General features: G+C 35.7%; 1 protein-coding gene across 1 annotated transcript; it reads right to left on the bottom strand.

The window, feature by feature from the left end:
- Nucleotides 1–261: 261 nt before the first annotated feature.
- On the bottom strand, nucleotides 262–17,259 carry sfxn2 (sideroflexin 2). Its single transcript, XM_052103394.1, has 12 exons — nucleotides 17,145–17,259; nucleotides 12,690–12,868; nucleotides 12,225–12,395; nucleotides 10,453–10,551; nucleotides 10,101–10,176; nucleotides 8,119–8,204; nucleotides 7,964–8,024; nucleotides 7,399–7,465; nucleotides 7,241–7,290; nucleotides 6,705–6,754; nucleotides 6,544–6,591; nucleotides 262–3,364 (listed from the first exon to the last, which is right to left on the bottom strand). The coding sequence occupies exons 2-12, from the start codon at nucleotides 12,845–12,847 to the stop codon at nucleotides 3,265–3,267; spliced, it is 966 nt and encodes a 321-aa protein (XP_051959354.1). The 5' UTR covers nucleotides 12,848–12,868; nucleotides 17,145–17,259; the 3' UTR covers nucleotides 262–3,264.
- Between the last annotated feature and the right edge of the window lie 1,439 nt (nucleotides 17,260–18,698).

Here is an 18,698-nt window from a genome sequence, read left to right as displayed (position 1 = left end):
AACCCACCACTGTCAGAATTACAGTCCAGTGCTTTATACACTGTGCCACTCAGTTGATGTGCTCAGTGAGTGTCAAAGAGACATGCTGAATTTAGAGTCAGCACACAATGGTGGTTTTCTTTTTAACTATAGGTGTATAGGTTAAATATAGGACTTGAAGTCGAAAATGCATCAAATTTTGTATTAAAATCCGACAAAGCTTTCAAAAGATATTTTTTTTGTAATAATATTCAAAATGTCAGTGAGCCGATATAGCTGATATCAAACACAACTGAAAGAAAGTCTTGATACAAAGTTCAAAACTGTTTTCATCTTGCCCAAAGTTCAGACTTGAACCAGCACACTTTCTTCGCCAGACCACACACATATGTTGCACAGACCACAACGCTATGAAGCCACAAGCTGTAGAAGTGCTAAATAGACATACCAAGCTCAGAGTAGTTTAAATAAAAAAATCAGTCAATAAATACATTGACATTTCTCTCTGCATTTTCTGAAAACAGTAAAGAGTAAGGACGCAATAATACACCAAACATTTAGCTAATATTGAATAAGCATTTTGACCACTATGTGGCGCTGTCTTCAAATTTCTCAGGTATCCTCAGGACATGATGTTGATGAAGCATACCAATTTTCTTTCAAATCTGACAATGCATTCAAAAGATATATAAAAAAAGTCTATTATAATTCAAAATGGCAGTGGCAGTATGGCCGATATGGGAACATTTGGTATCATTGAAATCCTCAAGACCCAAGAAGTCTAATAAAAACTTGATTAACTTGATTTTAGGACATATGGTTAAAAGGTTATGGGCAAAAAAAAAAAAAAAACATTTTCACATTTCTCTACCCATAGGTATTGCTGTCTCCAAACCCTCAGATCATGGTCCCGATGAAGCATACCAAGTTTCGTTTAGGACAAAGGGTTGCCGAGATTTTGCCTTAAATCCTATTTCAAGTTGACCTGAACAAATCCTATCAAGTCGATGCTGTAACTTTTCGACAACTGCAAAAATCAACATGAAGTGCATTATTTTGAGCCATTGTTTAGGAAAATTACACCAAGTTTAAAGGATGTAAAAGGTTTAAACTGTTAACATAATAATCCAAGATGGCGGCCACTGTAATGGGTGGAGTCCATTGGAATCATCAGGAGGAGAGTAATCAGCCAAAAAACAATTATGTCTCTAGGACAAATGGTTCAAAAGATATCCCAAAAGAAAAGTTACATTTTGGCATGGTGGTGGATCTTTTGAGTATGTCCTAGATACCCCAAATTTGGTATGGGGGGTTATTCATGACCACCCGTATCAGAGTGTCAAATTTCATAATTTTCCTACATGCAGTCCTATGGGCTGCTCCCAGCCAAAAGAATATTATTAATAATATAGAAAACTAATGGATGCTATAGGGCTACAGCCTCTTCGAGGCTTGACCCCAAATTAATCTATGAAGAGAAACAGTTTACAGGTGCAGACAGCTTTCATTTATCAGTACAATAGAAGCAGTCTGTCTCAGACACCAGGCAAACAGATGGCTTCAACGTGTGCGATATGTCTTGAATGTTCTCTATATTATCTAGCACATCTGTCATCTGTTTATTTATTAGTTTATTTAGAATGATTACAAATGGAAAAACTTTGTGCAACCCAAAAATAAGTGTCTTATGACAATGTTGGATTATGTTTTAGCACATTCAAGTCAATATGTGACTGAAACTGAGTATTTAACTTAACAAGAGTGCTCATGTTTTTTCTCAAATTTAAAATAATCAGATACTGCCCTCATGTGGGAGGAATGAATACTGACAGCATTAAAGTCGTTCATAAAATAAACAAAAAGTCTACTTTGGTCTACACAGACTAGGGGTTTATTTCGACAGCTGTCTGTTTATTTCATCATCTCATAATGATGAAAACAAGTACATAACTCAGAACAAAGTTCATAGTGAGGGCAAAGTAGAGATTGAACAGCATCCTAAAGATGGTTTTTGCATTTAAGGTGCATTGCAACTGTGAAAATCTCCTCAAAACTGACATTTCATGAACCGTTTATATGCCACCACTTTATGTAATTGGTATTTTAAACAACTGTAAACTGACCTGTCATTCAGGAATATACAGCCAGTATAAAAGGATAGTTCACCCAAAAAATGAAAATTCTGTCATCATTTACTCATCCTCATGCCATCCCAGATGTGTTTGACTTTCTTCTTCTGTTGAACACAAACGAAGATTTTTAGAAGAATATTTCAGCTCTGTAGGTCCATACAATGCAAATGAATGGTGGCCAGAACTGTGAAGCTCCAAAAAGCACATAAAGACAGCATAAAAATAATCCATATGACTCCAGTGGTTAAATCTATATCTTCAGAAGTGATATGATAAATATGGTTGAGAAACAGATAAATATTTAAGTCCTTATCTCCAAAAACTTAAGAATGTGACAGTGGAAATTTATAGTAAAAAAGGTCTTAAATATTGATCTGTTTCTCACCCACACCTATTGTATCATTTTTAAAGATATGGATTTAACCTCTGGATTCTTTAGGATAACTTTTATGTTGTCTTTATTCAGGCCACCATTCACTTGCATTGAATGGAACTAAAGAGATATTTTTCTAAAAATCCTCATTTGTGTTAAGCAGAACAAATGTTATCTGGGATGGCATGATGATGAGAGAAATTTCATTTTGGGGTAAACTATCCATTTAAGAAAAACTGATAAAAGTATTTCCAATTATTTCAACGAGGGCTGTAGTGAAAAATAAATGCATTAATCTTCTAAAATAAACCATTCCTGAGAAAAGCAGTAAAATATTTAAAAAAGTCGGACTTCCACATTGGCCTCTTAGAAACATAGTTCATAGTTCTCTAGACATTAAAATCTGATCTTAATTATTCAGTGTATAACCAACAGGAAGGTGTAACAGAGATTTCTGAACATTTTGTTACAATTTCTTTTTTTTTGGCAGCAGAAGCGGCAGTCATCAGGACCAATTATAAAACATATCCATAAATGTTTCTTACCAGGACATAAAAATAAACCTCGTAATCAAAAAGTCTAAAAAAAAAAAAATTTTATTACATCCACAAACTGTATATTGTATAGAATTGAATATTCTATGCAACAGTCACATCCTCTACAAGGTACTTCTTATTAGTTTTTTTGGGTGTTTTCTTTTGAAAAAGTTGTCATAAAAGGGTCTGATTGGCCATCGACATGTGCATAGAGTCTGTATGGAATAGTCTGATTGGCCAGCACTCACAGGCCCTTGTTGAAGTACACAAAACTGACACGGTCCCCATATTGAGAGATGATGGAATCTCTGAGCTCAGGTTCCAGCTTGGATACAGCAATGGAACTGCAAATCAAGAACCACAAAATCAATATCTTCCAAACGATCACTGTGGAATATTATCACTATTGACTGATGGGAATGATGTGAGACACAGTTATTGTTGAAAAAAATGAGAGACAAATGATGAAGCAACTGCAAAATTAATGTGAATAAGCATCATATACAGTTAAAGTCAGAAGTTTACGTACACCTTAGCCAAATACATTTAAACTCGTTTTTTTACAATTCCTGACATTAAATCGTAGAAAACATTCCCTGTCTTAGGTCAGTTAGGATTACTACTTTATTTTAAGAATGTGAAATATCAGAATAATAGTAAAGATAATTATTTATTTATTTATTTCATCGCATTCCCAGTGGGTCAGAAGTTTACATACATTTTGTTAGTATTTGGTAGAAGTGCCTTTAAATTGTTTAACTTGGGTCAAACTTTTTGGGTAGCCTTCCACAATCTTCTCACAATAAGTCGCTGGAATTTTGCCCATTCCTCCAGACAGAACTGGTGTAACCGTTTGAAGGCCTCCTTGCTCGCACATGCTTTTTCAGTTCTGCCCACAAAATTTCTATTGGATAGAGGTCAGGGCTTTGAGATGGCCACTCCAATACCTTGACTTTGTTGTCCTTCAGCCATTTTGCCACAGCTGTGGAGGTATTGCTTGGGGTCATTGTCCATTTGGAAACCCATTTGCAAGCAAGCTTTAACTTCCTGGCTGATGTCTTGAGATGTTGCTTCAATATATCCACATAATTTTCCTTCCTCACGATGCCATCTATTTTGTGAAGTGCACCAGTCCTTCCTGCAGCAAAGCACCCCCACAACATGATGCTGTCACCCCCATGCTTCACAGTTGGGATGGTGTTCTTCGGCTTGCATGCCTCTCTCTTTTTCCTCCAAACATAACGATGGTCATTATGGCCAAACAGTTCAATTCTTGTTTCAATAGACCAGAGGACATTTCTCCAAAAAGTAAAACCTTTGTCCCCACGTGCACTTGCAAACTGTAGTCTGGCTTTTTACGGCAGTTTTGGAACAGTGGCTTCTTCCATGCTGAGCAGCCTTTCAGGTTATGTCTTTTTACTGTGGATATAGATAATTGTCTACCTGTTTCCTCCAGCATCTTCACAAGGTCCTTTGCTGTTGTTCTGAGATTGATTTGCACTTTTTTCACCAAACTACATTCATCTATAGGAGACAGAATGCCTCTCCTTCCTAAGAGGTATGATGGCTGCGTGACATTTACACTTGCGTACTATTGTTTGTACAGATGAACGTTGCACCTTCAGGTGTTTAGAAATAGCTCCCAAGGATGAACCAGATTTTGGAGGTCCACAATTTTTTTTCTGAGGTCTTGACTGATTACTTTTGATTTTCCCATGATGTCAAGCAAAGAGGCACTGAGTTTGAAGGTAGGCCTTAAAATACATCCACAGGTACACCTACAATTCAGTACACCTCCTATCAGAAGCTAATTGGCTAATTGTCTAAAGGCTTGATTTTCTGGAATTTTTCAAGCTGCTTAAAGGCACAGTTAACTTGTGTACGTAAACTTCTGACCCACTGGAATTGTGATATAGTGAATTAAAAGTGAAACAATCTGTCTGTAAACAATTTTTGGCAAAATGACTCATGTCATGCACAAAGTAGATGTCCTAAACGACTTACCAAAACTATAGTTTGCTAATATGAAATCTGTGGAGTGGTTACATTTTTTTTTAATGACTTCAACCTAACTGTATGTAAACTTCTGACTTCAACTGTAATAATGAAGCTTAAAAAAAGTCATAGCTTTTTTTAAACTGCCTCACATGTATGCTACTTGAAAAGTGGCGAGAACCTATGTTAAAAATAATGATACAGTGGCAAGAAAATGTAGTGCATTTACGTGTTTAATGTCATTGCCCTGCTGCAATACCCAACTCCTACTGAGCTTCAGCTGGTAAACAGCTACCCTGACATTATCCTGTAGGATATCTTGATAATCTTGGGAATTCATTTTTCCCTCAATGATGACAAGCAGTCCAGGTCCTGAAGCAGCAGAGCAGCCCCAAATCATGATGCTCCCGCCATGGACTTTGACGTTTTCAAGTTGGTATGCGGTGCCCATTGTACACCAAACGTAGTGCAGCGTGGTCTTCCCAAACAATTTAATTTTAGTTTCATCAGTCCACAAAACATTTTTCCAATAGCGTTGTGGAGTGTCAAGGTGGTCTTTGCAAACTTCAGGTGTGCAGTCTTCAGCAGCAATGTTTTTGTTGGAATGCAGCGGCTTCCTTCATGGTGTCCTGCCATGGACACCATGCCTGTTAAATGTTTTCCATATAGTGGACTCATGAACAGAGATGTTAACCAGTTCCAATGCTTCCTTCAAGTCTTCAGCTGTCGGCCACTTCCAGACAGAGTAGCCACAGAACTAAATTGTCTCCATTTATAGACAGTTTGTCTAACAGTGGACAGATAAATATCTGAGCTCTTTGAGATAACATTATAACCCTTCCCAGCTTTATGCAAAGCAACAATTCTTACAACAATATTTGAGTGCTTTTAATAAGTCAAAGAAGCTCTAAACCACACCTCCAATCTAGTTTCATTAATTGGATGCCAGGTTTGCCAACTCCTGACTAGCTTTTTCCAACCTACACTGTGAATATTTGAATGATGTATTCAGTATGTACAAGAACAATACAATAATCTGTGTGTTATTAGTTAAAACTTATAGTGTTTGTTCATTACTGTAAGAGATGAATATCAAACCAGATTTAAAGACAAATTTATACATAAACGCAGTTAATTCCAAAGGGTTCACATACTTTTTTCTTGCCACTGTATAATGAAGATACTGGTTTTAATAACATGCCTTAAAGGAATGGTTCACCTAAAAATGTATGTATTACTTTCTTTCTTGGGACACAAAAAGAGATATCAAACAGAATGTACAAGCTGCTCTTTTCCATACAATAAAAGTAAATACGGACCAGGGACAGTCATGGTAACCATTTACTTTCATTGCATGGAAAAAGAGGCTTGGACATTCTGCTAGGTAACTTTGTTTTGTATTATACACATGAAATAAAATCATACCAGTTTAGAATTACATGAGGGTGAGGAAATGATGACAGAATTTTCATTTTTAGGTGAACAATCTCTTACAAAATGAGGTTTGTATGGTGTATGCAAACTTTACCATCTCTGAGGAAACAGTGAACACGCTGCAGGCACCATGAAGATCAGACTGTGAAGAAGAGAAAAGCATGTTATGATTTTTCCTGAACCTAAACTTTTGGATTTTACATATTTACTATATTAAAGGTCACGACTTTCATGATTAGAAAGTTGATCACTTACAATACGCCAACCATCATGACTTGAAGTGGCCCATGAAGAAACTGTATTTTCTGTTACAGATTTAAAAACAAAAATATGTGAAGACTTAAACGTTTTATACGAAATCATACATCTAAAGCAGCTTTTGAAATAATTATGGACCACTATGCATTGTAGAGACTATTAATCATTTTACAAATATTCCCACTTTCCCACTTAATCATTTATTGTTTGGTTTATTATCATTATTCAGGTTATTTCAGTTTACATATAACTGTTGGCATCTGGTGAGTCTCAAAATATTTATGTAAAAAAAAAAAAAAAATAAAAGGTTATTTTTGTCAAAAAGGTTAAACCATCGTCTGTAGGACACTTAAACATAAACAATTCGTATCTACTGTAAAATAAAAAAAAACTTTATTGTTCGATCTCTAATGCACTGATGATAATTGACTGTTGTGCCAACTTAACAGCCTTTAGTGAATTTATATCACAAACACCTACATATCAAACACTGGCTATTTTATCACCTCTTTATTGCACTGCATCACACTTACCTGCATGAATTTGTATTTTTCCAGCCTCTGCATAACAATGGGCAGTATGACTAAAAACAAAACAAAAAACAGCTCAGGATTCAACATTGGTCAGTGGCTGACTGCTGGTTTATTTTAGCTCTGAGATCTGATAACACTGGCCGACTCTCTGCACTTACTCATGCCTGGCGCTGCCATGGTAACTCGAGAGATGACCACCTGTGTGATGCCCTTTACAGCTGCTTTCTGTGACAAGTACAGAATAGAATTAGACTGCAGTTTTCAGTATCTGATAGACAGAAAAAGATGCAAAAGGCATAAAAAATGCTATGGGTGAAGGAACGCATCTGATTATTTTTAGCACACAAAAAAAACTCAAATCTATGTAAACAGATGGATGTTTCTTCTGCAAGATTTTATGTATTTTTTTTAAAGAGTGATCAGAAAAAAGGCTTTTTTTTTGTAACACCCTTACGAAGGACAATACAAAGATTTATATATATTTCAAAAGACAAAACTGCCCTGAGAAAGCATAACAAATATTTACATATATTCAAATGTACAGATATATACTGTACTTTTAAAGATAAACATCCTACAGATTCTACAAGGGGAATGTAAACTTATGAGCACAACTGTAATTCTAATTTGGGACTAGTGTCTATTGCCTTTTCTCATGCATTTATTGATCGTTGGTAATCTGGTGGTTTGTTCACTTAAATACAACCATTGATAGTGCCTCACCCTTGAGTTACCCAGATTATTTCCATCTTCATCTGTAACAGCAATGCCATTCAAAATCTCCCTGTTATGAGAAACAAAACCTGATTATACATATATCTAGACACATAAAAAAAACGGTAAAAAAAACAATGGGGGAGAGAACATAAAATTCTCACTGTTGTCGCATCATAGGAATGTTCACACAGTTAGCGGAAGCCACAGCAGCAAATGGCACCCAGCGAGCCACCAGAGGAGGAGCTTTCTGAGGATGTAAAAGCAATATTCAATATTATAATAGCTGCAGCTTCTGTATCTAACATTAATGATGTACAACCACTGCAGTTATAAAGATTGTGGATCCACTTAGAACAGTAGTCCCATCACAAATTGAAAATGTTTAAACAACTTCAAAAGGCCTTCATTTTTTACATCTAAGAGCTTTAACAAAAATACAAAAACAAATATTTCTGCCTTTAAAGCTGAAGTGTGTAACTTTATCGGTGTTAAAACACTTTCTCCAATCCCAGCTTCATATAAAGACAGTGACTTGCAATTTTCTCAAAAACTTTGTACATGGTGTCTCTGTGGGCTTTAAAATTCCTCTGTTTTAAAACAATGTTTATTTTTGCAATTCCGTTTGGTGGTGTTAGTGGTACAGAAGTTAAAGCTGAAGTATGTAACATTTTCAGAGTTAAAATATTTTCTTCTATCCCAGCTTAATATGTAGAAACAACTATAAGTCATTCATACGGTTAAAAAAATAACTGTAAACACTCAGCGTGGTGCTATGATAATTCCTCTGACGGGTGTCAAGAGAGACAATAACACTGACTCGACCAATGGAGTGAGTTGGGGGCGGGACTATCTGTTTGTTTGATCAACAGAAGAAGGGGGGCATTTTCAGAAAGCTGTTTTGAAAAAAATATATATTTTCACAACGCCACTTGTTGGTGCAGAAATTACATACTCCAGCTTTAAATACCCCAAATCTGGCACCTTTAATTACTTCCATTGTAAGCGCCTTACTCAAACCCTGATTTTAGCTTTTTTTAACCCTTAATTGCATGGGTGTTTCACCAAACATTACATACCTCTGGTCTTTAGCGGCCAAGCACATATTTCAAACACAAATGGATCTACAAAATGCCAAGTTAGTGTCATGTTTTCAAAACATATTCGAGACAATTAGAAAATAATAGCATAAAATATATTTTTATGTTTTATTTTGTATATATCAGAGATGATATACAAATATATTAATTACTTCCAAACTGAAATAGCATGAGACGCAACAGGCTGTCAGACGTAACTGGCTGTCAAACACATATTGAGATACACATAACACATAAGATACAAATAAGTTAAACATGTGCATTTTCTCAAGCACTTTTTGTGTCTTTATACACAAACAACTTATATAATTTTAGTACTAGTACACGCAAATGACAATAGCCAAATCATACGGTTCATGCATTACACTTGCTATAGTTTACTTCCGCATTGCTTCTTCATCAAATTGCAATGTCAAATGTAAATCAAGTCAATCAATCAATCAATGAAACATCAGGGCCACCTTAAGAATAGCATGTATAATATGTAGGTCCATGCATATGAAATACTGATAATTCACCATTGTCACACAGAAAATACACGTGATATAGTAGTCTGTATGAATATAGTCCCATTTGTCTTGTAATAAACTAAGACATTTCCTGTATATCTTGTGATAGTAAACATATAGAAATGAAACAAATCACGAAAATCTGATTTGTGAAAGCACAAAAAAACACTATTACATATGAGTCTTTAATTACAATACACATTTGGTAAGTAAGCAGTTATAGAAAATATATTTTTTGCAATTTTGCCCTTTTTTTTTTTCTTTCTTTTTACACTATTTAGAAGAGAAATGTTTAGGTATGCTAAAGAGGGGCTAACTCCAAAAAAAAAAAATCGATGAGGAACAGGGGGTGAAATGAGGTTCTGGGTCATTAAAGACCCGAGGAATGCATTAAAATGATAAAGAAAACATGAAGAAATTATTATTATACATTATGCAACAGATGCTGTCGATTGAGCTTTACTTCTATTGAAGCTGAAACATTCCTTTAAATGTTGATTTGCCATCTTTTATTACTCATTCAAGAGGTAAGAATACCTTTGTGTACAGATTCAGCCCCACTGCAGTGGCCAGTGCAGTGCTTGTTGCTGTTACATATGCTACTCCAATCTGCCTGGGGAAGGGAGAGAAACACAGGTCTGGTCAGAACAACCATTACCAATCCTAAAAATGGCTTTCAAAAGCTTTTTCCAAACCCTTATCTTTTACTGAAGCTTATCTATTATTTGAAGCTCATTCCAGACATGTGTTAATGAATACCTAGGTATCACGGGACAGTCACATTTTAAGCAGTATCTTCCACACTCTAAATTCCCACCATATGACCAAATCTAGTTTGCAAGCGAGTAGTTCAAAGTTCAAAATATGGATTGAAGTCACGGGAACTTACTTTGGAGTGATGGGGGAAGCAGCATTGCGATTGGTGTAGTTGACCAGGGCATTAAAAGACTGGTTCACCCACTGCCAGAACACTACAGCGGGCACCGTCCTATACCACCACAAAAAACAAAGGATTTTCAAAGAGGAAACGTAGCTAGGAACATCCAGTCTGTACACACAATATTAACAAAAGCTGGCATTAATCTACTTTATATTCTAATAGAACCCTCCCCTTTTTTCTTCATTTTTTGTTGTTGTTATTGTTGTATGTGTATTCCTATTTGTGACCGCAGGGGTGTTCGTTGGCGGTCAGGGTGGGGTGGGTGATTGGGGAGGGAGAGGGGTAATAGTGGGGGTTAAATGTCATTCAATATATATATATATATATATATATATATATATATATAGTGTTTTTTCTTTGTGATATGTCTTTGAATCAATAAAAAAAATTTAAGAATCCTCCCAAAGTCATAATGTCATCTATTGAGTATCTGTATGTGGGCATATTTTTTTCTAACTATTTAAAGCGGAGTCTATTTAACCACCCCTGGAGTCAGGAGTTTGAATCCAGGGTGTGCTGAGTGACTTCAGCCAGGTCTCCTAAGCAACCAAATTGGCCCGGTTGCTAGGGAGGGTAGAGTCAGACAGGGTAACCTCCTCGTGGTCGTGATTAGTGGTTCTCCCTCTCAATGGGGAGCATGGTAAATTGTGCGTGGATTGCAGAGAGTAGCATGAGCCTCCACATGCAGAGTCTCTGCGTGTTATGCACAACGAGCCATGTGATAAGATGTGTGGATTGACGGTCTCAGAAGCGGAGGCAAGCGGAGACTTGTTAACCCAAATTGAGGTAAGCACCACAAGGACCTACTAAGTAGTGGTATTTGGGCATTCCAAATTGTGTGAAAAGGGGAAATAAATAAATTAACATGTCAATCCATTCTTACAAATTCTAAAAGGAATAGTTCACCCATAAATTATAATTCTCTCATCATTTATTCACCCTCATGCCATCCCAGATGTGTGACTTTCTTTCTTCAGCAGAACACAAATTAAGATATTTAGAAGAAAATCTCAGCTCTGTAGAACATACAATGCAAGTGAATGTTGACCAGAACTTTGAATCTCCAATAATCACATAAGTCAGCATTAAAGTAATTCAAAAGATTCAAGTAGTTAAATATTTTTTTTCAGAAGTTATATGATAGGTGTGGATGAGAAACAGATCAATAGTTAGGTCAATTTTTACCATAAATTTCCACTTTCACATTTTTCTTCTTTTGTTTTTTGGAAATTTGCAATATTTTTGCATATCGCCACCTACTGACAGGTCAAAGGTGGAGATTTGTAGAAAAAAAAAACTTAAATATTGATCTGTTTCACACACACACCTATTATATATATTATATTGGTTCAAAAGACATGGATTTAACCACTGGAGTAATATGATTACTTTGATTTTGTGATTTTTTAAGATTCAAATTTCTAGTCACCATTCTTTGTGTTCTGCAGAAGAAAGACACATCTGGGGTTGCATAAGAATGAACTCTCACTTTAAGACTGAGAATTTATTACCGATACCTCTTACCATAAGAACTACATCAAAATCAACTCATTTATATGCCATGTATTACTAGGACTATAATAAAATGTTAAGAACACCATCAGATGTTACAAACAAAAAACAGATTAATTCATAATGAGAGCATTTTTTCCTCCAACATTTAGAATATCAGTGGCATTTTTATTTCCGACCCTGACCCTGTCTATCTTTCAGGTGCTGACCTGTAGAACTGTAGCATGAAGCCTGTGATGGCCATACCTCCAGGCACCTGGAACGACATTCTCCCTATCAGGTTCATCCTGTCACCGGTGTCGGGGTGAAATGCAGAGTCAAACAGTTTTTTGGCATAGTGTAGCTGCTCCTCAGTCGTACCTGGAGGGATAGAGCCAGCTCTGAGGGGAGAGAGGAGATGGAAAGAAAAAGAAATAGAGAGACACACACAAAGGAAGAGACTTGTCTGCACTAACCCTCTGGAATTAATTAATTCATTAATTAATTAAAAAGCATGCATATATGAGATGATAATCCAACTTCATTTAATTCACTTTGACTTTGTTTAGAGAGAGAGATTTTAAGGAAGTATGCAGATAACAATGTCTGATCTAGGCAGACTAAAATAAATGCATCTACAGGTGCTGTATTAATGTGTTTCTTCCTCTTTCCTTCTTCGGTTCTTTTGAACTCACCTGCAGCTCTCCACTAAAGCTTTGGCTTCATCTAGACTGGAGTCAGGCAGCAGAACAGTGCGAAAGTCAGTGATGTTGAAAAAGTGTTTGAGTCGGCCCATGAACGTGGACTGGTCCCACCGTGGGGCGTCAACATCAAAGCCCTTTAGAGATGCCATGATACTCTAGCCGTCTTTCTCCTTCAAAATACCCCAAAACAGTACAGAAATCAAAATGTTGAACAGAGATATTATTGTTTACAGTTTACAGATAACAGGCTCTCTTTACTATGAGAATATGCAACATTTTGGATGAAAATCATGTTCTGATGAAATTGAAGAAGACTGAAAGCATGTTTGGCACAAATCAAAATACAACAATTTTTAATTCATAGATGTCAAATATTTGTTATTGAAATGTGTCAGTCATTGTCAGAAATTAACTTTTGCATTATGGGTCAATATTTGCCCCCTGGATTTGATTTTGTGGGGCATTGTTTCTCTTAATAGGGAAATAGTTTTTTCTAACCATTTAAAACAAACTGTGTCTCATCCATTTATGTAAAATACATTATTATGAATGTATCTATGAAATGATTACCTCTTAACCTAGTAATTAAATCAAGATCAATATATATTTTATGCCAAAAAAATAAATAAATGGAAAAAAAGAAAATATATTACAAGGGCATATTTTGCCCCAACATTTTCAATTTCAGGGTAGGCCTGCTCAATTATGGCAAAAATCATTATCACGATTATTTTGGTCAATACTGAGACCACGATTATTTAACATGATTACTCACTGACTTGATGAGAAACATCATGCATTTATTTAACTGTTTTTTTAAATTGTCAATGTGAAATGTAAACTGCACTGGGTAGGGGAGGAGGCAAATGATAATTATTTTATGTTACAGTGAGAGAAAAAAGTATTTGATCCCTTGCTGATATTGTACGTTTGCCCACTGACAAACAAATTATCAGTCTATAATTTTAATGGTAGGTTAATTTGAACAGTGAGAGACAGAATAACAACAAAAAAATCCAGAAAAACATGTCAAACATGTTATAAATTGAATTACATTTTAATGAGGGAAATAAGTATTCGACCCCTCTGCAAAACATGACATAGTACTTGGTGGCAAAACCCTTGTTGGCAATCACACTGGTCAGATGTTTCTTGTAGTTGGCCACCAGGTTTGCACACATCTCAGGAGGGATTTTGTCACACTCCTCTTTGCAGATCTTCTCCAAGTTATTAAGGTTTCGAGGCTGACGTTTAGAAACTCAAACCTTCACCTCCCTCCACAGATTTTCTATGGGATTAAGGTCTGGAGACTGGCTAGGCCACTCCAGGACCTTAATGTGCTTCTTCTTGAGCCACTCCTTTGTTGCCTTGGCCATGTGTTTTGGGTCATTGTCATGCTAGAATACCCATCCACGACCCATTTTCAATGCCCTGGCTGAAGGAAGGAGGTTCTCACCAAAGATTTGACGGTACATGGCCCCGTCCATCGTTCCTTTGATGTGGTGAAGTTGTCCTGTCCCCTTAGCAGGAAAACAACCGCAAAGCATAATGTTTCCACCTTCATGTTTGACGGTGGGGATGGTGTTCTTGGGGTCATAGGCAGCATTCCTCCTCCTCCAAACACGGCGAGTTGAGCTGATGCCAAAGAGCTCGATTTTGGTCTGACCACAACACTTTCACCCAGTTCTCCTCTGAATCATTCAGACAATTATTCAACAGCAGAATAACAATATTAACTTTATAATAAGTGACACAGGCCTAGGCCATCACAAATATAGCTAGTAATTTTTTCATTATTGATGAAGTCATTGCTTCTCCGGTCGGGCAAGTAAAATTCTCATTCACTTTCCCCTTCAAAAATCCACTTGATACATATACACACATATATTATGATTCACTATGTCGCAAACCATCACGTTATAATCTAGCTGCAGCAAATGAATGATTGACGAGCATCCCTGCGCCAAGACTCAATCTCTTCTCCGGTCACTTCACGCAACTCATAGAAGCGTCGCTGACTGCATAGAGAAATGCCGGTTTCTGAGATTATTTTCATAACCCGCTTCCTTATTATTTGAATTTTAATAAATTATGCTTTAAAGATATAAAGCATGGATTGGAAACCAAACTTGTAATGAAAACAAAATTGTATTAAATTACCGAGCCCTATTTCAGGGGCATATTTGTCATTTATGTTGACATTTTTGCCTGGAACTCCCTTAAATATCTGGCCCTGATGTCAGTACAGGCATGGGTTATAAAATGCTGTCATTTTTTTTTATTAATTTTTGTGTTTAGGTTTTTACATTCCTTTATTTTTAACTTTATAATTAAAAATTATGATTCAGTGTCTCATCTAACATTGTGGGGGATCTCCAAGTCAGGGTTTTCCAGGATATTTCCATTTATGTACCCAACATGTGTATTATTTAAGCTAAAACACACAAGAGGTAATGATGTGTATTATGGTTATTGAACGGTTCTTTTTTCTGAATTTCTGTATTCGACAGCTTAATTAAATTGTATCATCAAAAATGTTTCTAATTAAATTAATTAATTAAAACGTTATTCAAATAAAACAGAATTATTCACATTACATTACTATACTGTAGTAAAATATTCAATTTAAAAAACCATTTAAATGCTTTTTAAGAGCTTTTATTTCAGCTTTTCTGTGATTTTTGACAGTAGATTCTCACCTCTGGATAAGCAGTTCGCTACATGGCCCAGTGTGATTATTAAACACCAAAAACCTGAAATTTAATTAAGCAAATATTTTCTATATGTACAGCGCGCTTAGTCCTCTGCTCTGTCATCTACTACACACACACACAGAGCAGATGTGATGAGAATCATGATGAAGTGTTTTCAGTGTATGAGCGGCAGGCATCACACATTAATTATGAAGAGTGCAGCACATGCAGATTATATATTTATTTAATTAAATCCTAGACTTTTCTGGTTAAATGGACCCTTTTCACAAACTGTGATGACGCGTTTTCACTTTATTTAGCAGTGTTCTGACAGCTGTCATTATCTAAATTTCACAACTCAATTGTTTTTGTAGTTAAAACTACAACCATCTAATTAAAGAAATATATGTTTTGCAATATATTAATACTTAAACTATTTAGTAGGAGCAAAGCAGCGATGACAGCAGATGAGCAGAGAATGTATGTGACAGGGCTTTGATCGTGATAGTAAATCAATGATGTTGTTTCACAATGCGCAGCCGGGAACACCTATCCTGAATCCTGATCGTTACCATGTTTTTGTACATGTATCAAAAACCTTTTTAGCAACACAGTCAAATAGCTTTATAACACTAAAACTTTTTCCCAGCGCAAATAACAATTTTCCAGGACATTTGGTATTTTTCTCATATTCCATTGCTTTTCCATTACAGGAACATTTTCCAGGTTTTCCAGGATGCGTGCGAACCCTGCAAGTGGTATGAAATAAACGCCAAACACCATAGCTCTCACAGTGAGGCCAGCTATGCAAACAGAAAAATGGATATCAGGCAAAGCAGAGCTGGGCCTTGACCAAAATTCAGTTAAAGGTTAAAAAGAACTGGATTCCTAGGAGATTATAGTCTGACCTAGTTATAGGTTATAGCCCAACCGGTTCAGTTTAGCCTGCCTAGACAAACTCAAGCACCTTTCCACTACTAATTTGTGCCAGAAACAACGAAGTACTCTGCACACCCATGCCAGTTTCAACCAAGTCATTGCTCTCAAACAATAGGCTGTTAGAAAAAAATTCCAGGATATCAAATACACTGGTAAATCAAGAATGTATTATATGAAAGCAATCATTTAAGCAGATAGTGATGTACTGTAAGCATATAAAAAATAAAAGCAATGCATGAATAACAAATCTGGTGGACCAGCTTGGTTCTCATTGTTCACTGCACTGGGTGATATACACAAATCAAATAAAAGAAAAGAAGAAAAGAGCTCAATTCTTTTCAATAGGCTTAAACGTTTTCTTTCTGTTCCAAGAGAACCCTAACAGGTTTAATCTGATTTACTGGTACCTAACACAACATTTTTAAAACATATTCTGTAGTTAACTAAATATCCCATCTGTATTGCAAATAATGCACTGCTAAGATAATAATATACCAGTAGAAGTTTATAGGAAGAGAGACCTCGCCATGTTGTTGTTGTTGTTTCTTAAGTGTCATTAGATCACAAACTCTGTGTGAGCGCGACATAGTACCATCAAGAGCTCTCAAACATGAAGCATTAATTTTTATAAGAGCATTCCTACAAATAAAATTACTTTAGAAGTATGCAAATGAACAGCTGATTAGACAGCAGTACGACAGCCGTTGCTGCAAGTTATCCAGCAGCTTGCATCAGTTCACTCTACACACAACCACCCGGATATGCTCAGAACAAAATCACAAATATCAAATGTGTCACATAGGGGGATACATACCTTTACAAAGTGACTCGATACGCTTCTTTATATCTTGTTGGGCTACAGCCGTAGTAAAAGCCAATTGCACTGGGTTTGAAATTGTAGACGAGCACGTGGCGTTTTACAATCCAATCCCTGATCACAAGAATCTCTCCTCCCCTTCCACATATGATACGTTACAGTAATAGTTTTACTCAGTGATACATCTATATTTTTCAATTATATACATTATTATAAGGAATTTCAAGAACATGTATATTTTTCCATAAATTAAATGTTACAGTATATATATATATAACATATGACATGCAACGTATTCATCCTATGCAGTGAGGACCAAAAGTCAGAATCTACATTCAAAAGCTGGGGTTCAAAATTTTATGTAGAAAAAAAATAGATAGATAGATAGATAGATAGATAGATAGATAGATAGATAGATAGATAGATAGATAGATAGATAGATAGATAGAGATCTTGGACTTACACTGACACCTAGTGGTTTGGATGCAGCATAATTTAAAATAAATAGTTTTCAGTTTCAGATGCCTTTGTAGAAATGTAGTATTCACAGTCAGCCATGATTACTTTAATTAATGAGTAAAAGTGTCAAATAACAGGACATTTACTGAGATTAAGCAAGTAGTATTCGGCTGGTCATGTGATTCTAACATGGCAACTCCCATGTGCGGACCCTCTCCATGTAGAATAAAACAGTTGATTCCATGTAGAATAAAACAGCTTTTATATGGTTACTGATATGACTGGAGTCTTCATTTTAATGCTCATGATTATTTATATATTGCAAAAGTATAATTAATGTCTTTAGGGGTTAACCTTTCAGCTAAATCGACAGCATTCATGGCATAATATTGATTACAACAAAAATTAATTTCGACTTGTCCTTTAAAAAAAAAGAAAGAAAGAAGCAAAGATTTAGGTTACAGTGAGGCACTTTCAATGGTAGTGAATGGGGTCACTTTTTGGAGGGTTTAAAAGCAGAAATGTGAAGCTTATAATTTTATAAAAGCACTTGCATTAATTCTCCTGTTAAAACTCATGTGTTATTTGAGCTGTGAAGTTGTTTAAATTGTCATTTTTACAGTCGTTTTAGGGTTTGTTGACATTACATTGTAAAGTTGTAAAATTGGCTTTTTAAAATGTACACAGAGAAGGTTAGTGAGCAATTTTACACAAAAATCATGTTCACCCATATTGTTTATGTCTTGTGGCTATACTTTAGAAACAGTGAGTATTTTAACGTTTACAGATTGGCCCCATTCACTTCCATTGTGCGTCACTGTAACCCAGATTTATTTTATTTATTTATTTTTAAGAAAAGGAGTCTGAGCAAGTAAAAATAAATTTTTGTGGTAATCAATATTATGGCTTGCTGTCGAATTAGCTTAGCTTGTTTTAAACCTGGAACATTCCGTCCAGGTTAGCAATATTGCCTTAGATTGTATTGCTTTATGTTTATATATTAGCTACTATATCACTTACTAGTTTAAATTAGTTAGCAATGGAAAACGTTATCTGTGGTCTACGTCACATTTCGCCTCCTTGTTTTTTTGC

Source organism: Xyrauchen texanus, chromosome 33 (genome assembly GCF_025860055.1).
Source record: "Xyrauchen texanus isolate HMW12.3.18 chromosome 33, RBS_HiC_50CHRs, whole genome shotgun sequence".
In the NCBI taxonomy this organism is placed as follows: Eukaryota; Metazoa; Chordata; class Actinopteri; order Cypriniformes; family Catostomidae; genus Xyrauchen; species Xyrauchen texanus.
Note: the sequence above shows the minus strand (reverse complement) of the source record. Positions and strands in the feature narration are given on the sequence as shown.

Coding starts and splice junctions, on each gene's coding strand:
- sfxn2 (XM_052103394.1), bottom strand. CDS start 12,847: ATGGCATCTCTAAAGGGCTTTGATGTTGACGCCCCACGGTGGGACCAG. Junction 10,552..12,224: donor TTCATGCTACAGTTCTACAG/GTCAGCACCTGA, acceptor GTGGTGGTATAG/GACGGTGCCCGCTGTAGTGT. Junction 3,365..6,543: donor TCACTGTTTCCTCAGAGATG/GTAAAGTTTGCA, acceptor CTTGATTTGCAG/TTCCATTGCTGTATCCAAGC.